The 23801-nt window shown below is 37.6% G+C and overlaps 1 protein-coding gene across 1 annotated transcript in view; it reads right to left on the bottom strand.

Annotated features, from left to right (window-relative positions):
- Nucleotides 1-23801, bottom strand: part of syt6b (synaptotagmin VIb) — a 49670-nt gene that overhangs the window by 1341 nt on the left and 24528 nt on the right. Inside the window, exons 2-6 of the mRNA XM_051911779.1 lie at nt 4762-5140; nt 3779-4355; nt 688-808; nt 315-486; nt 72-222 (exon numbers count right to left, since the gene is read on the bottom strand). Coding sequence (XP_051767739.1) covers nt 72-222; nt 315-486; nt 688-808; nt 3779-4355; nt 4762-5140 — 1400 coding nt within the window. The remainder of the gene's footprint in view (nt 1-71; nt 223-314; nt 487-687; nt 809-3778; nt 4356-4761; nt 5141-23801) is intronic.

Raw genomic sequence — 23801 nt, 5'->3', positions numbered from 1 at the left:
AGGGAGAGATGTAAATATTGAAATGAAAATGTACTTTTCCACTCTGGAAACTTGTAAGGACAGACAGTCACCTCCTTCTCAGACTTCTTGGGCTCTACAAGCGGGTGCCAATGAGCGATGGGTTTTCGAGGGTAAGCGAGCATCTCATTCCAGTGATCTCTCCCAAGTCCCTCAGCATGGATCCCTACACGGCAGACTCCAATGATCTCATTATGGCCCACTCTACACACCAGGAGAATAAAGAATCGATTGTGAAGCACATAGACAACATAATATTTGTACAGAGAAAATATCACATACTGAACAACACTCACAGATCGTAGTCCATAACTGATATGTGTAAGCTGACTTGATCCATATTCTCTGGGGGAATGTCAAAGATAATCGCCTCATTATATGTTGGATTCAATGTGTTCTTTTTTATGGAAGTTTTCTTCTTTTTCAAGCGTCTTCCATCACAAATCAGTGACACCTTCACGTACGGATCTGCCAACAGAGCAGGGAGGTGTGACACGAATTTCTCAACGTATCTTTCTCCTTGTCCTCTCATGGTCTGAATATGTCTGATGAAAGGACTTGTAATTCGCTTGCTGACAATGATAAATGTGACTGTCCAAGTGTATGAGCAGGAAGATGGAGCTAAGCAGACGTATGAAAGAAAATAAAGACACAAACAAATGATCATACCTGAATAACCGGTAATATCCATGGCTTTGAGGTTCCTACATTTGATGACAGTAAGTGTGAGTCTCCCTGCAGTTGGCAAGTAGCAGAGAGAGAACATTACCTCTCCCAGATCCACGCTCTCCTGCAGAATCAAATGGAGACACTCAAAATCCAGTAGATCATGGCATCTTTACAAAGAAATAAAAGCTGAGGGTGAGTAAATTATGAGAAATTTAAATTCCTTTAGATTTAGATTCCTTTAATCCCAATTATGTACACTATCATTCAAATGTTTGAGCTCAGTAAGATTTTTTTGTTTTTGAAAGAATACTTGTATTTAGAAAGGATGCGTTAAATTGTTCAAAAATGACATTAAAGACGTTTATAATGATATAAAAATTTCTATTTAAAAAAGCTGTTCTGTTCTTTGTTCCTTAGCTTTTTGTTAAAGGGTTAGTTCACCCAAAAATGAAAATAATGTCATTTAACGCTCCGAAGCTTCATGAAGCAGTGTTTTGAAATCGGCCATCACTATATAAGTCGTTATTTTGTTTTTTTGGCGCACCAAAAATATTCTCGTCACTTTATAATATTAATATTGAACCACTGTACTCACATGAACTGATTTAAATATGTTTTTAGTAAATTAATGGATCTTGAGAGAGGAAATGTCATTGCTGGCTATGCAGGCCTCACTGAGCCATCGGATTTCAACAAAAATATCTTAATTTGCGTTCCGAAGACGAACGAAGGTCTTACGGGTGTGGAACGGCATGAGGGTGAGTAATAAATTACATTATTTTCATTTTTGGGTGAACTAACCCTTTAATCAAAGAATCTTGAAAAAATGGATCACAGCTTCCACAAAAATATTAAGCAACATTGATAATAATAAGAAATGTTTTTTGAGCACACCATCGGTGTTCAGGCCCTAATTATGGTATTCACTGCCACATCTAAATGTGGTTGTTTCTCCATAAATATGCTGTACTACTAAGTCTCTTCAACAAGCCTTAAATCTAAAGATCATCTGATTGTGCCCAGGGTCAACTGCCATCAATAAACTGATCTGATAGACCATTCATTTGCACAAAAAACTTCAATAACCTCAGATGGAAAAAGGTATTGAGTGAGTGCATCACATATTCTTAGGTCTTTCTCCCACATTTAACCCATCTTGGGAGCTTTAGCCTTTTGACAGCTCATCTACTGAGTTCAGTGATCTCTCCAGCGTACTATAATCAATCATGTGAATGCATACCCCTTATCTCAGCACTATTAAAGTCATAGCTGAACACAATACCATAGTGAGATGACAGTACGATTACCTCGTAGACAACTGGGAAATTTCATGAGTCACAGAGCCAGACTAGTTAATTGAACTGCAGTTTGCATGGCTGATGTATTATTAATATCATCATTAGCATCCATTGTTTTACTCACGTTATCAGTGCAGTCCTGGTGCGCTTATCAATGTGCCAATTGAAGGATTCCAATCTTTTCCATGCCAGGAATTGATAGTTTTTGTTTTACTCTGATAAATAAAAGCTTTTATATATTAAACTGTACAGTAAACTGTATGTATATGATTTGGAGAGGCAGTAAATAGCTACAGTAACCTCTGTCAAGTGTAACTAGAAGCAGTGGCAGTTTTGACTTAAATTGTGCCCTTGGCGAAACCAGACAAGCCTTGGAAAGCTGTTTGGAAAACTTCAATTTCAATGAAAGTGTTGGGTGGAACTGAAAGTGTGCTGCACAATGCTGTCAAACTGCTGCGGGTGAGCGATACAGAAGTGGTGTGTGCGTCTGAAAGCTTTTCCCTGGAGAACCCTAGGCGACTGCCTATACTGTCTATGCCAGAAACCTCTTTCTGAGTAGAAGAGATACAAACCTGGAACTCAAAACACTACACTCACTAACATGTAGTAGCAAGAGGATTTTAAGTAGTAGTAAGATTCCTGCTGCACCAAAATAACAATAAGAGGATGTGCAACACATTAATGTGATGATAAATAGTCTGGCCTTATTTTGGAATTTCAGGGCACTGAGCATCTCTTTCCCTAAATATATTACATAAATTATATATGCTGCCTTATTCAGATACTAAAAAAAGTTCTGATCTTGAATAAAACAGCAGTTGGCAATAAATGCATCAGTTTACAGTAAAAAAAAGGACACCACCGTGGATATTTAAAAAAAAATGTTTCAGTGTTTTGTCCATACAATGGCAGTAAAAGGGCTCTATTTTTGTTTTGGACCCCATTGTCTTTCATTATATGGACAAAAAACATTTGAGACATTATTGAAAATATCTTCTTTTCTATTCTACAAAAGAAAAAAGGGTCCCGTTTTATATTAAGTGGCCTTAACTACTATGTACTTGCATCAAAAAATAAGTACAATGTACTTATTGGGTTCATATTGAATTGCAAAACACTTTTGCTGCTATTGAGGTGGGATACGGGTAAGGTTAGGGAAAGCTTTGGTGGTATGGGTAGGTTTAAGGGTAAGGTGTAAGGGATGGGTCAACAGTGTAATTATAAATGTAATTACAGATGTAATTACATGCAGGTGTTTTTAAAATACAAGTACAATGTAAAAACATGTATGTACACAATAAGTGCATTGTATCAAATGATTCATTTAAATGTAAGTACATAGTAGTTAAGGCCACATAATATGAAGTGGGACCGAAAAAAGTAATACAGGTTTAAAACAACACGAAGGTGAGTAAACGATAACAGAAGTTTCATAGAATATCCCTCTAAGACAGCTTAGATTATTGCAGACTCAGTATTGTCATACAATAAAGCAATAATTCTTGTTTATTGCCCTCAATGTTTTTAGCACTTAATATATGTACATTGCACAATTTATCATGTTTGGTAATTACAATTTCGACAAATTACCATATCACACCCCACAGGACACAGTCTATGAATCATCTAATTATTCACTGTTTGTGTTTTCAGAAATACTCAATACAAGTGTATTCCTATATTAAAAAAACAAATCATTAGGGTCACATTAATGTGACATAAGCCTCATTAATGTGATAAATCACCAGCGGGGTCTGGATTCACTAAGTAGTAAAGAGGATGAATTGTCTTACGCTAGTGGCGTACTGGATGTCCTTCCAGATGGATGTCTCCCGCGAGAGGTCTGAAACTTCAAAAAGGTTTTCCAGTATCACCTCACCAATCATATCGTGCCGTGAGAAGCGGTCAAAGTCAAACACGCTCAGGTGAAGCTTTCTGGACCCCAGCTCCTCATATGGGACTGGAAACTGAAAGGTCTCGTCAAACGTGGGGTTGAGCGTCTTGCGGTGCACGCGAGTTTGGAACTTACGCTTGCGGTCGGGGAGCAGGTAGATCTTGACGTAAGGATCGGAGCTGCCACACAAATCCTTGGCGGGTAGGTCGAATGCCTTGAGGATGGTGACGAGAAGGAGCTCTCCCTCATAATCATACTTGAGGGAGAAGTTGATCTTGCCGCATGTTTTGGCAGTGCCGTTCTTAGATGACTCCTCTGCCTCCACCGTGCTCTGTTTGTAGAGTTCCGGTTGGATGCGTCCAAGAGAGGCAGCGGTGCAGGTGGGATGGTCCTCCACGTCTAAAAATTCACTTCCGCGGTCCAGACTGGTGACATGGTGCATCTGCCTGGGAAGGTGCTTCTTGAAGGAACTATGCCTGGCAACAATCAGACAAAATTTGGCATCCTGATCTGATGCATTGGTTCTTTCACAAAAAGCACACCAGGTGCTAATCTACATTTGAATTATAACCCGTGATCAAATGCAAATTGATGGTGATAATTCTGGATATGCTGTAAGGTTCTCATAATATTCTCGATAAATATGGTTTTACTCTGGAGTTAGTGTGGTTTTCCACCATCTGACCTTTTTTGTAGTCAATAAAATCCAGAGACCTCTTTCAGGTCTAATTGTGTCTGACATTTACGAGATTTCCGAAGTATTAACATGATTAGGAATGACTGGAACTAACCTCATAACGGCTTTGTATATACAGTAAATCATGATGACCTATATAAAGGTCTTCAGACACAAACATTTCTTCATTCTTCCAGAACACTGACCTGTTAGAGGAGGTCGGCTCGGTTGTTTGCCGTGAAATACGTGTACGTCTCAGTAGATGATCCTTCATGGACAGCTGCACGTCTGCAGGGATATCTGGCGACGTATGACTAATCTTCACTGCCGCCTCCAGAAAGTTCCCAGGATCTTTCAGCTTGTCTGCTGCCATAATGTCTCCTAGGGCTGGGTAGTAGTCACTGTGACCTTCTTCTCTGTGTTGGTCTCTCTCTGGCCGGGTGGGGGCAAGGGCGGTGGTGCTAAAGGAAAGCACTTTGCTGCGCCAGGGCACCCAGCACAGCTTCCAGGTGGCGACGCTGATGACACCCAGCAGGGCCAAACCACACACCGCAAATACAAGCAGCAGGAGACTGAAGGAAATGTCTGGACAGAAGATACAACATGGACAGAAGTGGACATTGTAAAAAAAAAACCACATAACGGACTTCTAGATAAATTTCCATCAATGTTTCAGCTTTAAGCAATTATAAAGTGGATTAAAACAGGTTCAAATTACTGTATGTTGATCCATAAGATGCAAAACATTACTGATAGCTTTTTCGCAATTAATGTATTTAACATTATTATAGTTAATTAATTTACATAAACTACAGAAAGCCGCTAATTTATTAATGACAATGCAGTATTTGGAGTATGCTTTACTCCCATATACATGCGGTTCATTGAGTCAGCAGCTTTCTACACAACATCATTTTTCTGACATGCTGCTGTAATGAACTGGGGATTACTACAATGTGTTTGTTCCTTGTCATTACTTTATTTGATGTTTGATTCATCGCAGATTCACTCCATAGACTGTAAAAAAATATAGACGTAGTGTGCGTGACGTCACCCGTAGGTTTCTGAAGAGCATTTCTGAAACCTAAAGCCAGCCGTTGCCATCTTGGCGTCACTCCCGGATAACAAAGAGGCGGGATGTGGGTGGGGCTGAGGTGATGTGACGACAGCAGACAAACGGCTAGTGGTGATAGCAGCGGCAATCCACCTGTCACTCAAGTGCCCGCACCCTCAATTATGCAGAATTTTTCGTCTTCAAAGGGCGGGTATCACACATAGTTTCTGCCAATCTCATGTTAATCTTGAGCACATCTAGAGTAACAATGCATCCTTCATATCTCCGAAAAGTTTTATCATATTTATAAAAGATAGACACGCTAAACCAAGTCTTTCCGAAAAAAAGCCTTGCTCCTGGAGGCGTGTCTGCCGTCAGTGCCGTGGGCGGAGCTAAAGAGTCACAAGCGCGTGCAGCTTTTGTGTAGAGATCGTCTGCTAGCTGCGACATCATTATAAATACAAAGGGAACAAAAGCGTTTGTGGTGTTTACATTTTATGCACTTGCGTGCCGATTGCCAACAAAACACAGACATCTGATAGCTTTACTCCGTTGCTGCCCCGGAAAAACAAACTTCATCCACTGTTCTCTTCATCCAAGGTAATCTTTCCCTCACAACCAAAAACACACTCTTTTGGTGACAGGAGCTGTGTCTCATTTCGGAGGCTGCGTCCTTCGGAGATTGCATTTGAAGGCTGAATACTTCATCAAGGATGTCATATTTAAGAAAAGTAACCGTAATAAAATTGACTGATATTCATTGTGTGGTGTAATTTCTTTCTTACGTTGCAATCTAACGCTTATTTTTCTTAAATGAGACTGCCTCGATGATGTATGCAGCCTTCAAAGGGTGCAGCCCCTGAATTGGGACACAGCCATTGTTGAAAAATCTCTCGGCTTCCGTATCCCGAAAGAAATGCGTCGATGGGCGTGCTCTTGCTCTTGTTTTGGGTGATGTGTGTGTGTGTGCTTATCAGGGAGAAGTGCCTATACAAGGAATTCTGCTCTCTTTTGACGTCATACAGGCTATACTCGAAAAAACTCTCCGAAACTCTCCGGAAACAGTGTATTTGGCACAGAAATACTCTGTCATACGTCCAACTCGTGTTTTGAAACTTTGGCCATGTTTAGCATGAGAATGCAACTCTTCAACAGTGTAAATAAGTCAGAATGCATGAAAGAGCATTACACCCCCCTTAATATAATTTAAACGGATGAGGTATAAAAAAATTCACCCCCCTCACAGTTGCCATGAAGGGCAAAATTAGCTATATAGACCAAAACCAGGCTGTAAACATGTTTTTTCCTGCTGTAAATTTGGGCATTTTAACATGGGGCTCAATAAGCTCTCTTTTATAGCCTGTCCCTAGCGGCCAGTCGATGAATTGCAGTTTAAGTCACTTCACGGGGGGAGGTTGCCGCTTGGTTCCTTCATATGTTATACACAGAGGTTCCTTTACACATTTTTGCACATTGGGCACTCCTCAATTGTTGACATGCTAAAATATGTAGATTAAAATTTGTGTATTTTTAAATGGGATGAAAGACATATAATGTACTGAATGTTAGCTTGCTTATTGTGCCCAAGAGAATTATCTATTTAAAGGATTAGTTCACCCAAAAATGTAACTTCTGTCATCATTTACTCACCCTGAAGTTGTTCCAAACCTGTATACATTTCTTTGTTCTGCTGAACACAAAAGAAGATATTTGGAAGAATGTTTTTTGAATGTCTGTCTCGCCCCTCATTGACTACCACAGTAGGAAAAAAAATACTATGGTGGTCAATGGGAGCAAGATCTGCTTGGTTACAAACATTCTTCCAAATATCTTCCTTTGTATCCACAAGTTTCCTACGCCTCATGAGGCCTTGCGTCAAAAGTGGGAGTGTCTTCCGGTTCGAAGTAAACAAGCGGTACGTGACACTCATTTATTCAACAGTTGACAGTCATTCAAGATTTAGCGATCCAAACTTGCGAATGTTTGGCTTTTACTTAAAGATTTAAGATTCCAGCATCAATATTTGAACAATGTTTTACAATAAAAAAAATGTTACAGTAACAGTAATTTATTATTTATGTCAGGAGTGCACATCAATCATGCTGAATCTAACTTATATTTATATTGACATAAAAAGAGAACACATACCTATTCAGTTGCACCTGCTTCCATTTATTTACGATCACAAGAATGCACAAAACAACTCCATTAAGGTTTTTAAGTCCAAGGCTTACATATTTAGAAATATATTGATAACATACCCTATGTTTACGTCACTTTTCTGAGCTTTTCTATTAATTTTCCTCTAAATTATGCGATGATTGCGATCCGAGGACGTTTGAGTGATCTCTCCTGTCTATCTATCCAGATCCTTTCAGCCAGAGCAGCAGAGGGAGCTCATGAGAGGAAAACAGGAGTTATGAGTTATACGAGTTAACCATGTGAATCTGAAAGATGCGTATGCATTTGTCCGCTATCAACAAAGGCACAGGGAAGAGACAGATAAAACATTAAACCAAACAAATACACGATTATAATCATATAAGAATTGTCTACGTTCCTCAAGCAGTCTCTGGTATTTTCCATAAACGTAAGTAGCCTTTAGCATCGCATACATGGCAGTGGAAATGCGACTGGCTCTGGCACGCGCGACACCAGTAGGAGTAAAATATCACATCATAAGGCTTTGGTGCTAGCATCAGGTGAAGAACAGACAGCGGGTTGTTCATGTGTTTCAGGGCCAGGATGCTCTTGTAGTCATGCTGCAGCACTTTTGTGGAAGGTCAGTAAAGTAAAGGACAATTAAGGGCACGAAAACTGTTTGTTGTATTGTGATATTATTAACTAATAAATGTACTAGACTGAAATGTTGTCCCTGAGTGCCATAACGACATCTCTCATAAAGGTTTGCAACTTTACAAAGTAAACAATGATCCGAAAAACACTTCGCTAATTAGCACACAAATACCATTGGTATGCTACTTCCGCAGCCTCACCGGAAGTTGTACCCACGTTCTTTTTTACAGTATCGCCCCACGGAAACAGGTGGATACAGCAGAACAAAGAAATTTATACAGGTTTGGAACAACTTGAGGGTGAGTAAATGATGAAAAAAAAAAAAAAATCACCCATTTTGGGTGAACTATCCCTTTAAGTCATTTTAACAAGAAACTATGCTTCTAACCACAGCTCGAGAGTTTCAACCACGTAAGTTTGCGATACTGTTTGCAAATGTTTGTTGGAACTATGGTTTCAGGAAATGCCAAATCTACCAACTACCTTAAAACTGACCCTGAGCCAGTGGGCCATCCCTATTGTTGAGCCCTGGCATATAAAATCAGCAATAGCAAGCAGCTCTTTATAAATGAGATTAAAAAGGAAGCCGCTTAAACATCAAAGAGAACCTGTAGAGGTGCTATCAGTGGCTTAGCCTCTCATTCATCACAGCAAAACTTGATACCAGCATTCATCGGTTTACTAAAACAGCATATTTTAACTAAATATCTGTCTTTATCCTGTGGTGAAGGTAATTAAAACCAATGTCCTGACCATTCTGCAGCAAATGTCTTGATCAAGCACCACAAAGCACTCACATAAATATTAATCAGCACATGCTGAGAAGACAACCTACAACACAGATAGTTTGGCTCTTTATAGGGACAGCAATTGGTTCTTATGCCTTTGAAATAGGCCTCTTAAACCCATCTCTAGTGTGAATATCACAGGGTAATGAGTAAATTGTTAGACCGCAAAAAAATTCTCCACACTATTGGGTAGACAGCATTAACACTGAAGTGCACCCGAATTCCAGATGGAATTGCAAATGAGCTAAATGTAATTACAGACTTCTTCATACAAGAAGAGCAGGTCATTGGTCAAATTCCTGCTCGACGGCAACAATTATATATCTGAGTGGATGAAAACGTTGATCTATTTTTTATGATTATTACAAATGCGTTGGAGTGAACGCCTCTCAGAAATGGAGCACTTGGCTGGCAACCAAGAAAACGAACAGGTGCGGCATCGATGTACATTCTCATTTCAATCACACTCTCACAGTTAATCGCTTCTCCTACTGGGGGACTGTGGGAGCACATAAACAACTTGACAAAATAATTAATGTGCCAATAAATGTGGAAAATCAGCCACTTGGGAGGCTTTGTGGCAAAAAAAATTATGAACGTACAACACACATGCGCTGGATATATTCAAAATGAATAATTCGTCACTTAATTCATTGCACGTGTGTCATTTCTGATTTCTGTACACTCTAATATAGCACAGCAAATGCACCAGAGGCGATCAATCTGCATAGCTGGCTGCTTTTGTATATCTAGGTCTTGGCTTTAATATGAAAAATTAGGAAAAACAGGAACAACGTTATCATTATCAGGAATTAATATCAATACGTATTATTTATTGTTTTGTTTTTAACCACAAGAGTGCTGTCAGCAAGTTCTGTTAAAGGGATAGTTCACCCAAAAATGAAAATTTGATGTTTATCTGCTTACCCCCAGGGCATCCAAGATGTAGGTGACTTTGTTTCTTCAGTAAAACACAAATGATGATTTTTAACTCCAACCGTTGCGGTCTGTCAGTCGTATAATGCATGTCAATGGGAACACAATCTATAAGAGTCAAAAAAACATGCACAGACAAATCCAAATTAAACCCTGCAGCTCGTGACGACACATTGATGTCCTAAGACATGAAACGATTGGTTTGTGCGAGAAACGAACAGTATTTATATCATTTTTTACCTCTAATACACCACTATGTCTAACTGCCTTGCGCACAGCATCCGGTGCATGAGGTGTGTACGCGCTCTGGCGTAGTTTAAAGGATTAGTTCACTTTCAAATAAAATTTTCCTGATCATTTACTCACCCCCATGACATCCAAGATGTTCATGTCTTTCTTTCTTCGGTCGAAAAGAAATTAAGGTTTTTGATGAAAACATTCCAGGATTATTCTCCTTATAGTGGACTTCAATGGTCTCCAAACGGTTGAAGGTCAAAATTACAGTTTCAGTGCAGCTTCAAAGGGCTTTAAACGATACCAGACGAGGAATAAGGGTCTTATCTAGCGAAACGATCGGTCATTTTCTTAAAAAAATACAAATACAAACACAAATGATCGCCTTGCACATGCTTCCGCTTTCCGTATTCTTCAAAAAGCTTATGCTGTATGTCCTACGCCTTCCCTATGAAACTGTAATTTTGACCTTCAACCGTTTGGAGACCACTGAAGTCCACTATAAGGAGAATAATCCTGGAATGTTTTCATCAAAAACCTTAATTTCTTTTCGACCGAAGAAAGAAAGACATGAACATCTTGGATGACATGGGGGTGAGTAAATTATCAGGAAAATTTTATTTGAAAGTGGACTAATCCTTTAAACTACACACGCGTACACACCTCACACACCGGATGCCGTGCGCAAGGCAGTTGGACATAGTGGTGTATAAGAGGTAAAAAATGATATAAATACTGTTTGGTTTCTCGCACAAACCGATCGTTTCGTGTCTTAGGACATCAATGTGTCGTCACGAGCCGCAGGGTTTAATTTGGATTTGTCTGTGCATGTTATTTTGACTCTTATAGATGGTGTTCCCATTGACATGCATTATACGACTGACAGACCGCAACGGTTGGAGTTAAAAATCATCATTTGTGTTCTACTGAAGAAACAAAGTCACCTACATCTTGGATGCCCTGGGGGGTAAGCAGATAAACATCAAATTTTCATTTTTGGGTGAACTATCCCTTTAAGACATGAAAAGCCCAACAATCCCCCTAAATGATTTAAAGGGATAGTTCACTCAAAAATGAAAATTCTGTCATCATTTACTCACCCTCAGTTTGTTCCAAACCTATATGAATTTCTATCTTCTGCTGAACACAGAAGAAGATATTTTGAAGAACATGGGTAAACAAACAGTTGATGGATCCTATTGACTTCTATAGAATGGGGGGAAAACACTATGGAAGTCAATGGTGTCCATCAACTGACATTCTTCAAAATATCTTCTTTTGTGTTCAGCAGAAGATAGAAATTCATACAGGTTTGGAACAACTTGAGGGTGAGTAATTGTTCATGAATGCTGTAATTGTTTTTGAGCTATTTATAATAATAACAAATCAATCATAACATAATGATTTCAGTTGTCCTGTTAACTTTACTCTTTTACACTTTATGCGTGAATGATGTGTTAGAATTCTAAAAACAAAACAAAAAAAGGCTTTAACCATCACAAAACAATAATGATATTAAGTTCATAGGTTACTTGGGCCCTCATCAGACCAGATACACAGATATCAGATATCGTTTTTCAGACAGTTAGACTCTTTTCTGCCGCAAATGAAATATTAATGGGTGTGATGCAAGGTTACACAACCATTAGACTGTTTACACTTTGACAGCTTCACCTCACACAAGCCGGAATGCATTAACAAGAACCAACTGCAATCCTACAAAGGCCTCAGAGACTTTGCAGTGATTTAAATTATCCAAAAAGACATAATAATACTGCTTTCTCCTCAGTATTCCTAATAGTTCCAATGTGAACAAGCAAAACATTTGCATTGATAAAAATGATTCTGTGGTAAAGTAAATACTACAGAAAAAAACTATTGTAATTTCTATATTGAATAAGAAAGTTCAAGCAAGAATTGAAAAAAAAGTAAATTCTACAACCCGAGTTGGGTTGAAAATGGACAAACCCAGTGATTGGGTTGTTTTGACCCAGCGGTTGGGTTAAATGTTAAATGTTTGCTCAACGTGCTGGGCAGTTTTATTTAACTCAACTAATGTTTAAAAATGACTATATGTCTGGCTTAAAAAGAACCCAAAATATGTTGGAAATTAAAAATCGAACACATAATTACTAGAGGCAACAATAGTAATAAAAAGGTGAACATTTAGGCCTATTAATAAGCAATTTAATAAATGTTTATGGTTTAATTATTATTCATTAAACTTATTAATAAATGTTCATTTATTAAACATATTAATAAATGTTAATTTCCAGTATACTTTTGTTTCATTTTAAGCAAGCAATACAGTAATTTATAAACAATAGTTGAGTTAAATAAAACTGCCCAGCACGTTGGTCAAACATTTAACCCAACCACTGGGTTAAAACAACCCAATCGCTGGGTTTGTCCATTTTCAACCTAACTTGGGTTGTTTTTAACCCAGCATTTTTTAGAGCGTACTCAATAGTACAATTCAAGATTGTAGAAATTAAGCTTGAACTTATATTTTACTTGGAATAGTTTGTTATGTTTGCAGTGATTATTTGAGTAAGTATCAAACTTATAAAATTAAGTAAAACCTACTCAACTTTCTGATACCGGTGTTCCCATCATGCACTGGGTCATGAATAATTAATAAGATTGCATTTTTCACTCTTTTCTAGTTGTATTTAGTTGTATTTACATGCTTTCTAGTTGTATTTACATATATTTACTGTTTTATCATTGCTTTTGTTGTTAGGTTTAGTAACTACTGTGTTGTTTACTTAAACCATACACTTTAAAAGCATGACTTAATTCAGAGTAAAATTTACACAAAGTGAGTAAAATGTACTGGAAACAGAGTATTGCGATTACACAGCAAACTCTAACTGAGTTAAATTTACTTATTCTCTTTTTTAATTTTACATAACTTAGTTAAGTAGATTTGACCTAATTTCATACATGTGAAATTTACTTAAAAATATGAGTGCAAAAACTTGCAAAAGTAAAATTATGTACATTTTAATTGTTTTTTTTAGTGTGCATTTAGACTGTAAACATTAGTTTCTACTTTTGAGTGGACACTGTTTTACTTAATAATATTAATTACAAGTTCACTGTAATTATGTACATTGGTTCCACATGAATCAAGTTACACAAACTTAACTTCACTGCTTTTAAGCGATCCAATTAAGCATTTTATATGATTCCCTGACAGGATCAATTTATTCAGACGGTTTATTTCATACATTTAGTTCACTGAATTTTCTCATCTTGATTAAAGACATAAAATAATTGTTCATTTTAACAGTTTAATCTACCGTTAAAGGATTAGTTCACTTCAGAATGAAAATGTCCTGATAATTTACTCACCGCCATGTAATCCATCATGTCATCATCATGTCATGTTTATTTCTTCAGTCGAAAAGAAATTAAGGTTTCTGAGGAAAACATTCCAGGATTTTTCTCCATATAGCAGACTTCACTGGGGTACAATGGGATGAAGGTCCAAATTTCAGTTTCAATGCAGTTTCAAAGGGCGATCCCAGCCAGGGAATAAGGGTCTTGTCTAGCAAAACGATCGGACGTTTGATAAAAAAAAAAAAAAAAAAAAAAGATTTATATACTTTTTAACCATAAATGCTCGTCTTGCACTAGCTCTGCGATCCACGTAATCACATTGGAAAGGTCACGCGTGATGTAGACGGAAGTACCGTAGTAGGGCGAAAAACTTACATATTATCTTATTTTCTCCTCCAACTTCAAAAACTTGCTGCACTGAAACTGCAATTTGGACCTTCAACCCATTTTACCCCAGTGAAGTCCAGTATGTGGAGAAAATTCCTGGAATGTTTTCCTTAGAAATCAAAATTTTTTTCTATTCAACTGAAGAAAGAAAGACATAATCATCTTGGATGACATGGGGGTGAGTAAATTATCAGGAAATTTTAATTCTGAAGTGAACTAATCCTTTAAGTCCCATACAAAGCATGCAGGGAACTACACTGCCCTCCAAAAGTTTGGAAACACCCCTGGCAAAGTGTGGTTTTGGACGATATCAGCATAAATCCTTATCATTTTTTGGTGCAAATACATTAAAGTAACTTGACATTATCATTGAACACCAGCAATAATAATTTTTATTTTGCTTACATAATAATGGCAATATATACATGTCAAAGTCAGACATGCCCCTTTGCCCGCTGTGATGCCTGGTTACTGGTTTAAACTTGGCCCAGGTTTGTAAAAGATTTTTGGGTCAGCACACCTTAATAGCTTCAACAATTGATTGGCAATTAAGTTTAGAATACAATGAACCAATCAGAACCCAGTTTAGGTCAGATCGCTGCTAATGGTGGATATTTTGATGAATCCAAAATTTAAGTTTTTTCTCTGTATAAACTGTTTATGTAATAAAATATGTTTTCGTAGTTTGTGTTGTCCCTTATCAGTGCAAAATTATCACAAATTAAAAAGGATTCATGCCAATATTGTCCAAAACCCCACTTTTCTAGGGCGTTTGGAGGGCAGTGTACAGTTTCAGTAATGTCTACAACAAAAATTCTTGATGAACACACTTGATTGAAACACATTTGCCCCATATAATTTAATCTAGTAGACTGTACATTTTAGAGAATTATAGTAATTGAAAGCAAATAAATCAAGTTTAAAACAGAAACACAATTTTGTTGTGTAGCCTAAAGATCACATAAATCGGAAGATTTGTGTTTTCCTGTTTTTCAGCGTATAAATAATGGAGTCTAAATTCATTATTTAGTATTATTATTTAACATGACTGAGTAATAATAAAGAGGGTTTTTTTTTATGAATGAGATTTAAATGTGTGTTTTTGCTTTCTGAAGCTGAAACAAATCCAGTGGAACATTTCCTGTGACTAATAAATCTAATTAAGGCTTGTTAGGTACCAGTGGCAGACAGCATCCAATGCCCCAGGGTTTTTTTTTTTTTAAACTTCTCTTCAAGTGTCTTCAAATCTAACCTGGTGTCCATAGAAACCTGTCCATTAGACATATCCCACCCCCTATTTTAACCACTTGAGAAGTAAGGGTTTCGCTCCAGTTGTTGCTGTCAAAATTGCAAACCAAGGCTATATTTTGCATTTATCTGTCACAGTTTGTTAGAAATACCTTATTCAGTTATCCCTCAAACCTTCATGCAATCATAAAAATAGTGCTGAACATTTTTGTCAGATTAGTTTCAGTAACAGTAGCTTTGTGATATAATAGCGGTGGTGTTGCCATCAAATACTGTTCTATTCAGCCATGAGATTAAATAGAAAAACGGATGCTGTTATTTTTTAAAATGTAAAGCGAATGATATATTACAGCAAGTTATTATATTAAAAAAGTGCTTTTAAATAGATTCTGAATTCTATTAACTGCATTCAAGAATCTATTAAAATACTTTTTCCAGAACAATTATTTATTGATTTACCATATAAAGTAAATCAAATGCAATGAGAAAAGTGATTTATACAGACCTAACACTTCCTCTCAACCTCTAAGACTCTATGTAAGCTCCATCAAATACTACTGAGCCCTATCAAAGCTCTGGAGGGGAGAGAGTGAAATCCAGTTAAATGTGCTCCTGCTATTAGCTTGCAGCCATTCACAAGTCCCTGTGGTATACGGTTGTGACAGCCGTGGTCAGGGCCGGCAAAGGGAACATAAGGCTATTGCCCACTTTAATGAATAGAGAACAGCATGCTTGTCATCAACACTCGAAACACAGGCCTAAAGCAGATACAAAGCACTTTAATAAAGCGTCTCAGAAGTGCTTCATTAAAATCACACTATTTATAGTGCTGGTATGTTGCGATGATTTGCTCTTTTTAATCATTTATTTCATTCACTGCAGGACCAAGTATTCCCTGCATGAACAAACTGCAGGGTGAATTGATGCTAGTAATAAGATCTTACGTCCTGCAGATAAGCTGGTAGTCTTTATTTGGCAAAAATGCTTGCATCAATTGCAGAGTAGGCCTTAAAAAGTGAAAACCCCTAAAGCAGAGTGGATTAAATAAAAATCACTGCCGTGATTATTTCACTGCCATATTTCCCTCTGCTCCTGCCCTTGTGGCCATGTTGACAACATGGGAAAGTCCTCTTCTTTCATGCCCTACTCTAGCAGCAATTTGCAGACAAGCAATTACACTGATTGCCGAGCAGTAATGGCCATAGGCTAACCTACGATTACCTCTTTCTATTGTAATTCCAGTGCCCCTTGTGCATAAAACCCATTTCAACAGTACAGTTACTGGTCATATGTTATGTCTCTGTTGAGTCTTTGGACTACAGCCACCTACATTGATCAAACAATTCCAAATCAGTGCCATTCATGCAATCAATGATTATGTTATAGTTACAAAGCGGAGCGGAGTGATTGCTGGGAAAATTGCTGACGCTTTGCAGCACTTGGCCACTGCAAAAATTTGATTCTTTGGCTTCTATTGGAACTATTTTCGTTGGTAGAAAAAAGTAGCGACAGCTCTTCTGTATTGTGATGTACATCCAAGTGAAACATGCTATTAAAAGTCTGTAGGCCAGTCGATTCTCATAAAGGGATGGGGTTTATGCAGACTAAATGATTGGAGAAGTCTGGCATATGACACCAAAGAGAAGTTTATTTATCTGGAAGTAGCGCTGCACAATTAATCGCAATTAAATCGCACGCGATTTGGCAAATTTCATGCGTAGCTTCTCTGTGATCAGTAGTAAATGCTTCTCCATCTGAAAGCCAGAGGGCGCTCTCGCACAGAAACTGCAAATATGCTCTGCCGCAGAAGTAGATAACGCGTCATTCCAGGAAATCCCTATGGGCATCATACTATCGCTGTAGCTGAATAAACAGAAGATTTAAACACTTTGATTGATTAAACATGACTAATAAACACACGACTGCCTTATTCTGTGTAAGAAGCCACATCATCTCACAGAAGGATGCTCAACTGTCGTTATGAAATGAGTTTGGAGTAAAAACATGTTATTAAATGTTGTATTTTGTTGGACAAGATGTTAATAAATGCTTCTCATGTCTGGAAAGATGTTTGACGCGTGTTGCTTTTTCAAATGCACATTATAAGCGACTCAAACTCGCAGTGCTTTCAGATGGATTAGCATTTGGAGCCATACTTCACTGACAAGCCGCACATAAAAAAATAAATAATCGCAGCCTTTGCGATTTCATAATCGCACTAAGCCAAATCGTTCAAGCGTGATTTCGATGTCATTTTTCTGATCGTCCGATTAATCGTGCAGCCCTATCTGGAAGATTAAAGTCCCCCTGGCCTGTAGTATAATTTTATCCCTTATTTTGATCACCAAAATTATATGTTTAAATGTTTTTTCCTTAAAAACAAATTCTTCGTGCCTTAAAAGAGCTTGAATGTAACGCTACACCTTTGCCTCACTTAGTATATGCAGTTCTATGAATATATGCAAATAAGCCCCGCCTCCAACCACTCAGACCAGTACAGAGATCCACTTCTTGATGATCACATGTTGACGTGATTGGTTACAAGGTAGTTTGTGACATCACACCGTGTCCTAACCAGACACGACGCGACACCGCGACATGCGATAAAAGGTTTCTTTTCAGTCACTCCGTAATGTCCGTATGTACTTTAAAAAATGTTTAAATGATATAATATATATGAATTTTACTATGTTCTTGCCCATTTCATTGTGTCTGCTGTGCTCTTACCAAGAGAGCCCGCCCACACTCTCTTCTGATTGGCTGTGGTTTTTGATTGATTTTATCGCTTCTCATTTTCGTGTCACATCTAGTGTGGACAGTCAAATTGCTCGTCGCTGCAATCTTATGGCATCACGTCTGGTTAGGAAACACCAGCGATTTCAAAATGGTGTTGACTTATGAATTTGCACATGGTTTGTCTTAAAGCACATTAAAAACACCACATAGACATATAAACTTGATTTTCAACACAGAAGGACTTTAAATTATGACATTTTGGTTAAAACTTATGAGGTCAAGAAATATGTAAAAAAAAAAATGTACGGATGAATTGTTCACAATAAAATTTGCATTTTAGAAAATGTTTTTCTCATGCCGACTTTAACGAGTTGGGGGGAGGGACCGATATAATATATGAAAATGCAATTTATTTTGCATTGTTTTGAAAAATGTGAATTAAAAATTATGAATCAGTATGCAACTAGAGGAGCAATCCAAAAATATTAGCTCAGTTAAGCTTTAAATATAACTGTTTAACAAAGTCATAAGATTATAAAAAATACTCCCAGTAATTAGGTGAAGCAGGAAAATCTCACTGCAGCTTTAACAAGTTATTAGCATGTTCCTCGCCTTCATTGCACCTCACAGGCTGATGTGTGTTCGGCACAGAACAGAGAAGAAGGAAGCGAGAACTGAGAGCGTTTATAAATACAGCTCATTACATGCAAAACTGAAAAGCATTGTTTTCACCCCAAAGGCCACATAGATCGGATACAATTCAGGACGGTGTCTTTTCCAGATAAGCAAAAGAAATCACATCATGTGCCACATTAGAAGTGCCATTCCCTTCTTTTAGGTTGAAACTGGGCTAGATTAGCATTTGTTGTGCAGGAGAAAGGGGAGTGTGAGCCAGAGATAAGGCGAGAGAAGAGCTAGCTTACTGGTCTTGATGGACACGGCCAGTCATTCACAGAATGGGCTGAAGCGAGTAGCCAATGCCTCTATTTGGCTACACAAATACCCCTAAATCTTTCTGTCAGCCAATCCTGAAAGGCAACATCAAGGGTGCCATGAAAGGTGAAATTGAGGCTTTTAAGATGACAATATGGGGTGACATGGTAGTAGCCATAGCTACAGTTGGCTACAGCTTTAAGCCTAAAGGTAAAAACTGTCCCTATGTGTTTCCATCAAACGCAGTGTACTTTGTGCGAGAGAAAGAGAAACGAACAGAGGATGCTAGCAGCTTTCAACAAAACCTCAAACAAGTTTTAACAAAACATTGAGGTTGGCCATATAGTTCGACCCAGTCATTAGTGCTGTACTGATGACACAGCGTAATTGGTACTATTAAAATACAATCCTGTCAGCAAAAAGTCAACCAATATTATGCATCCATTATCGGTAAAGCTCATAATAAAACCCTGCTACATAGTTTGAAGACAGTTTCCATATAATGCAAGTGGTTAAACATACTTTTCGCCAAGTTTATTAGCGCCAACATCAAAAGATGTCTCATGAAATCATAATTACATCTCATGTAGGTCACTGGGAAACAAATGAAATATTAATACCATTACTAACAATATCATCAAGCAATGATTGTAGCCCATGTGTCTCTCACTACAGCGCATTGAAGGCAACCGCTGCCGAGTTGCATCTTTCTTTCTGAGATGTTCTGCCCTGAATGCACATTTTGGATATTTTTTTTCCCATTCCCACTTGTACCATAACAAGCCTTTCCATCTTGGACAGCTAATGCACTGACAGCACTGTCATTATCACCTAAAGGTTGGGACACTGAGTCAGTGTAATACTAAGGGATGATAAGCAATGCACTGCAGGCTGTTGTAGCCAGATCTTTCATTTGCCTACATTGCAGCTTTGGGAGATGTAGCTGACAACAATGCTTTAACACTATCACCTCCGGTGTGATCAAGTGCCAATGCAGAAGGCTCCAGACTACCTGCTGAGAGGAACCGTGATGGACCATACTGCCACTGCACCAGCGAAGCAAGTCACTGCACTTGCTGTACCCTTAGCTATTTACTCACACATGTATAAACACGAAATGTGCCTTGTGGATACACACATTCTGACTGCAGTTTGAATCAATGATAATGTATGTGCTGTGTTTACACACCATATTCATCCTTCCTTCTTTCAGCACCCTATTCACTGGATCTGCACACACTATGTGTTCTAATGAACATGCATGAAATGTAAACTGCTGTCCTAAGCAGCCCCAGGGCACCACCAACACCTTCCTTTCACTGCCATATGTTTAATATGCTCGAAGCTAAAGCACCGAGACACTATTGTGAGATCAATACAACGCTGTATAAAAGACATCAACCTTTGTACTTAGGTCGTAAAGACTTTTCCTGGGTCTAAGCAGCCACAGATGGTGCCTATTAAGAGGTACTAAAAACTAGATTAGAAGAAAACGACATAAAAGTCTTCCACCCCCTCTCAAAGTTATGTTTTATGGAGATTTGTTTTTTTTAATTAGCCTATTATGAAACAGGGCAGCTTATAATCTCTTCAGTAGTCGAGGGAGCTTCAAGAGGTGTTGACGCAAATTAGCTGAACACCTGCATGAAAATCCTATCAATGCTGCAGGAACTTTGAACTCTTTAATTAAGCAACAAATGGAACGAACAAAATGATAATATAGATGGAAATAGGCATATAAGTACACAAATATTCCTCAAGTAAAAAAAAAATATATATATATATATATATAAAATGCGTCTTTGTAGGTAATGCGGTTCTATCAAAGCACGTATATAAAGCACTGATACTGGGAAAAAATACCCTGCTAACTTTATTGAAAACACACACATATATATAATTTCTTACCACAAAGCGTTTTTTCCTTGTCTCTCACTTCAGGTATTCCCACTTAAACTCGCTTTCTTGCAGTTTTTGAGACCCCCTGCCTCAAAACAGCTCTTGTCTTTCCGCAAGCTCGCCTCAGAATGAGCTCTCCACAGCAGCGCGCACGGGACCGCGTTTCTATGGCACCGCGAGGAAGCCAGCCATTGCTCAGCGCGAGAGATGCTGTATTGTAATTGTCTAGGGGCACACACACACACACACACACACACACACACACTACTTTTGCCAAGCCAGAGAGCGGTCACAACTGCTTCAAACAAATAACCCTCGGCTTATCAATATACTGTAGATACAACAAATAGCCTATCGTATCACTGTAAAAAAGTAAACAGTTTTTACAGTAAAATCCTGTTACTTTACTATAGATATTAGATTAGATTTTGTTGTTGTTGTTTTGTACATTTTAGATACTTGTGATTTTTTCTTATTTCAGTTATCAGTTGTGTATTATGGCACATTTTATGCTACACATTTGTCTTGTTAAAGGGTTAGTTCACCCAAAAATGAAAATAATGTCATTTATTACTCACCCTCATGCCGTTCCACACCCGTAAGACCTTCGTTAATCTTCAGAACACAAATTAAGATATTTTTGTTGAAATACGATGGCTTAGTGAGGCCTGTATAGCCAGCAATGACATTTCCTCTCTCAAGATCCATTAATGTACTAAAAACATATTTAAATCAGTTCATGTGAGTACAGTGGTTCAATATTAATATTATAAAGCGTCAAGAATATTTTTATAAATAAAAAAACAAAATAACAACTTATATAGTGATGGCCGATTTCAAAACACTGCTTCATGAAGCTTCGGAGCGTTATGAATCAGCGTGTCGAATCATGATTCGGATCGCGTGTCAAACCGCCAAACTGCTGAAATCACGTGACTTTGGCGCTCCGAACCGCTGATTCGACACGCTGATTCATAACGCTCCGAAGCTTCATGAAGCAGTGTTTTGAAATCGGCCATCACTATATAAGTCGTTATTTTGTGTTTTTTGGCGCACCAAAAATATTCTTGTCACTTTATAATATTAATATTGAACCACTGTACTCACATGAACTGATTTAAATATGTTTTTAGTACATTAATAAGTGAACTAACCGTTTAATGTTTATAGCATTATTTATTATTATTATTATTATCATTAGGCTATTACAGTTTTTTTTCAACTGCTTACACACATTTTCAAAACTTTGCCTCTTTTTTTCAAAACTTTACACACAAATCCAAGAATTACACACACAAAATGCAAAATGCCTCACATCTCTTGCAAAATGAAGCACTGCATTCAAAATATCACAAACACATCTCAAAAGCAACTACTTTTCTAACACATTTGCCATAATATTCTATTTTTGGATATATCATATACACACAGTTATTCAAAACCTAAAGCTCTTCTTTCATAAGCTCCTATGTACATTTCTGTACAAGATTGAAAGTAATTGGCAGAGAGTTGTTGAAAAATTCATGGTAAACAGGAAAGCAAGATTGAAACCAAACTATTTATTTATTTATTTACTCTAAGCATTTGTGGTTGTGAATACAGTATTGCACAGTATGTAAGAAAATATAATACATCAACCATGTGTAGTTTGACAAAAAAAAAATAAGCATAATTTTGAAAAAGGTGAATATTCAATAAGCAATGAGTGTTTGCACATGTGAGGAGTTAGTGTGAGGAACTGATGAATTAGAGTGGCATTTTTATTGGTTGTGTTTGAAAAAGGAAATCAAGATACTTCCTGTTAGATTTTTGTGTATTACATAGAGAATTGTGTGTTGTGTTTTGCAAAAAGGGTTTTATGAAATTGAAAACTGAGTCGAAGGCCGAGAATTAGTGTATGGTTTTGCAGATTTGGTGTGTGGTTCTGCTGTTTGAGTGTCAGGTTTTTGATTTGTAAAATACACAGGCACCAAAATGCCATCCAGTACCACCCATCCAGTTTTTAAATATGGTTTCCATCTGTCAAAGTTTTTTTTAAGGATTTTTTTAAAGTGCACAATAGCTGATATTATTATGCATCTCAATTATCTACTAAATTGCTATTATTTAAATAGTTAACTCATGAGAAATTGTATTGCCATAAGTTTTAAATTATAATAGAGAATGGATGACGTAAAAAGCATGCATATTAATTAAAAAGCCTCATGAATTTCAAAAAACACCGAAAGAAAGGCAGTTGTTATTTTCAGAATGATTAAAAGGCAGGAAGGGTAATTAAGAAAGACTTAAAAGGTTCAACTTTGAAATGCAATGAATCATGCAGTAGACTTTATCAGACACTTAAAGGGATAGATCATCAAAAAAAAAAAAAAAAAAGAAAGAAAGGGAAAGAGGACTGGGTCTGTCAAGCTCCAAAATGACAATATAAAAGTATTGTGATTCACACAACTCGTGCACTGTATTTAAGTTTTGCATGAAGACCATGTATGGATTACATTTATAAAATGTTTATATTGCTTTTTTTTGTCATTTAGGAGCTTGACAACCCCATTCCTAATTCACTTTCATTATATGGAAAATAGCTGCCTTTACATTCTTTAAAAATGATGTTTTGTGATCCACAGAAGATCCATGCAGCGTACAGGTCTGACTGTGACTAGGATCACAGTTGTATGCACACTGATGCATGCATGGCTGCATTAATAGGCTCCTCCGTCTTACAAACCCTATGTGTCTTGTTCTTACATTTATATGGTTTGCTGCTACTTCTCCAGCTGCGATGTCACGGTTCCCCCTAGCCGACTTCTAGACAGATTAACATCAGTGATCTTGTAGCTGCATTGGGAGGGGGATGTGCTCTTGGTGAGCAGAGCCCTGGACTTTCATCTCT

The sequence above is a fragment of the Ctenopharyngodon idella genome, chromosome 11, assembly GCF_019924925.1.
Source record: "Ctenopharyngodon idella isolate HZGC_01 chromosome 11, HZGC01, whole genome shotgun sequence".
Taxonomy (NCBI): Eukaryota; Metazoa; Chordata; class Actinopteri; order Cypriniformes; family Xenocyprididae; genus Ctenopharyngodon; species Ctenopharyngodon idella.
Note: the sequence above shows the minus strand (reverse complement) of the source record. Positions and strands in the feature narration are given on the sequence as shown.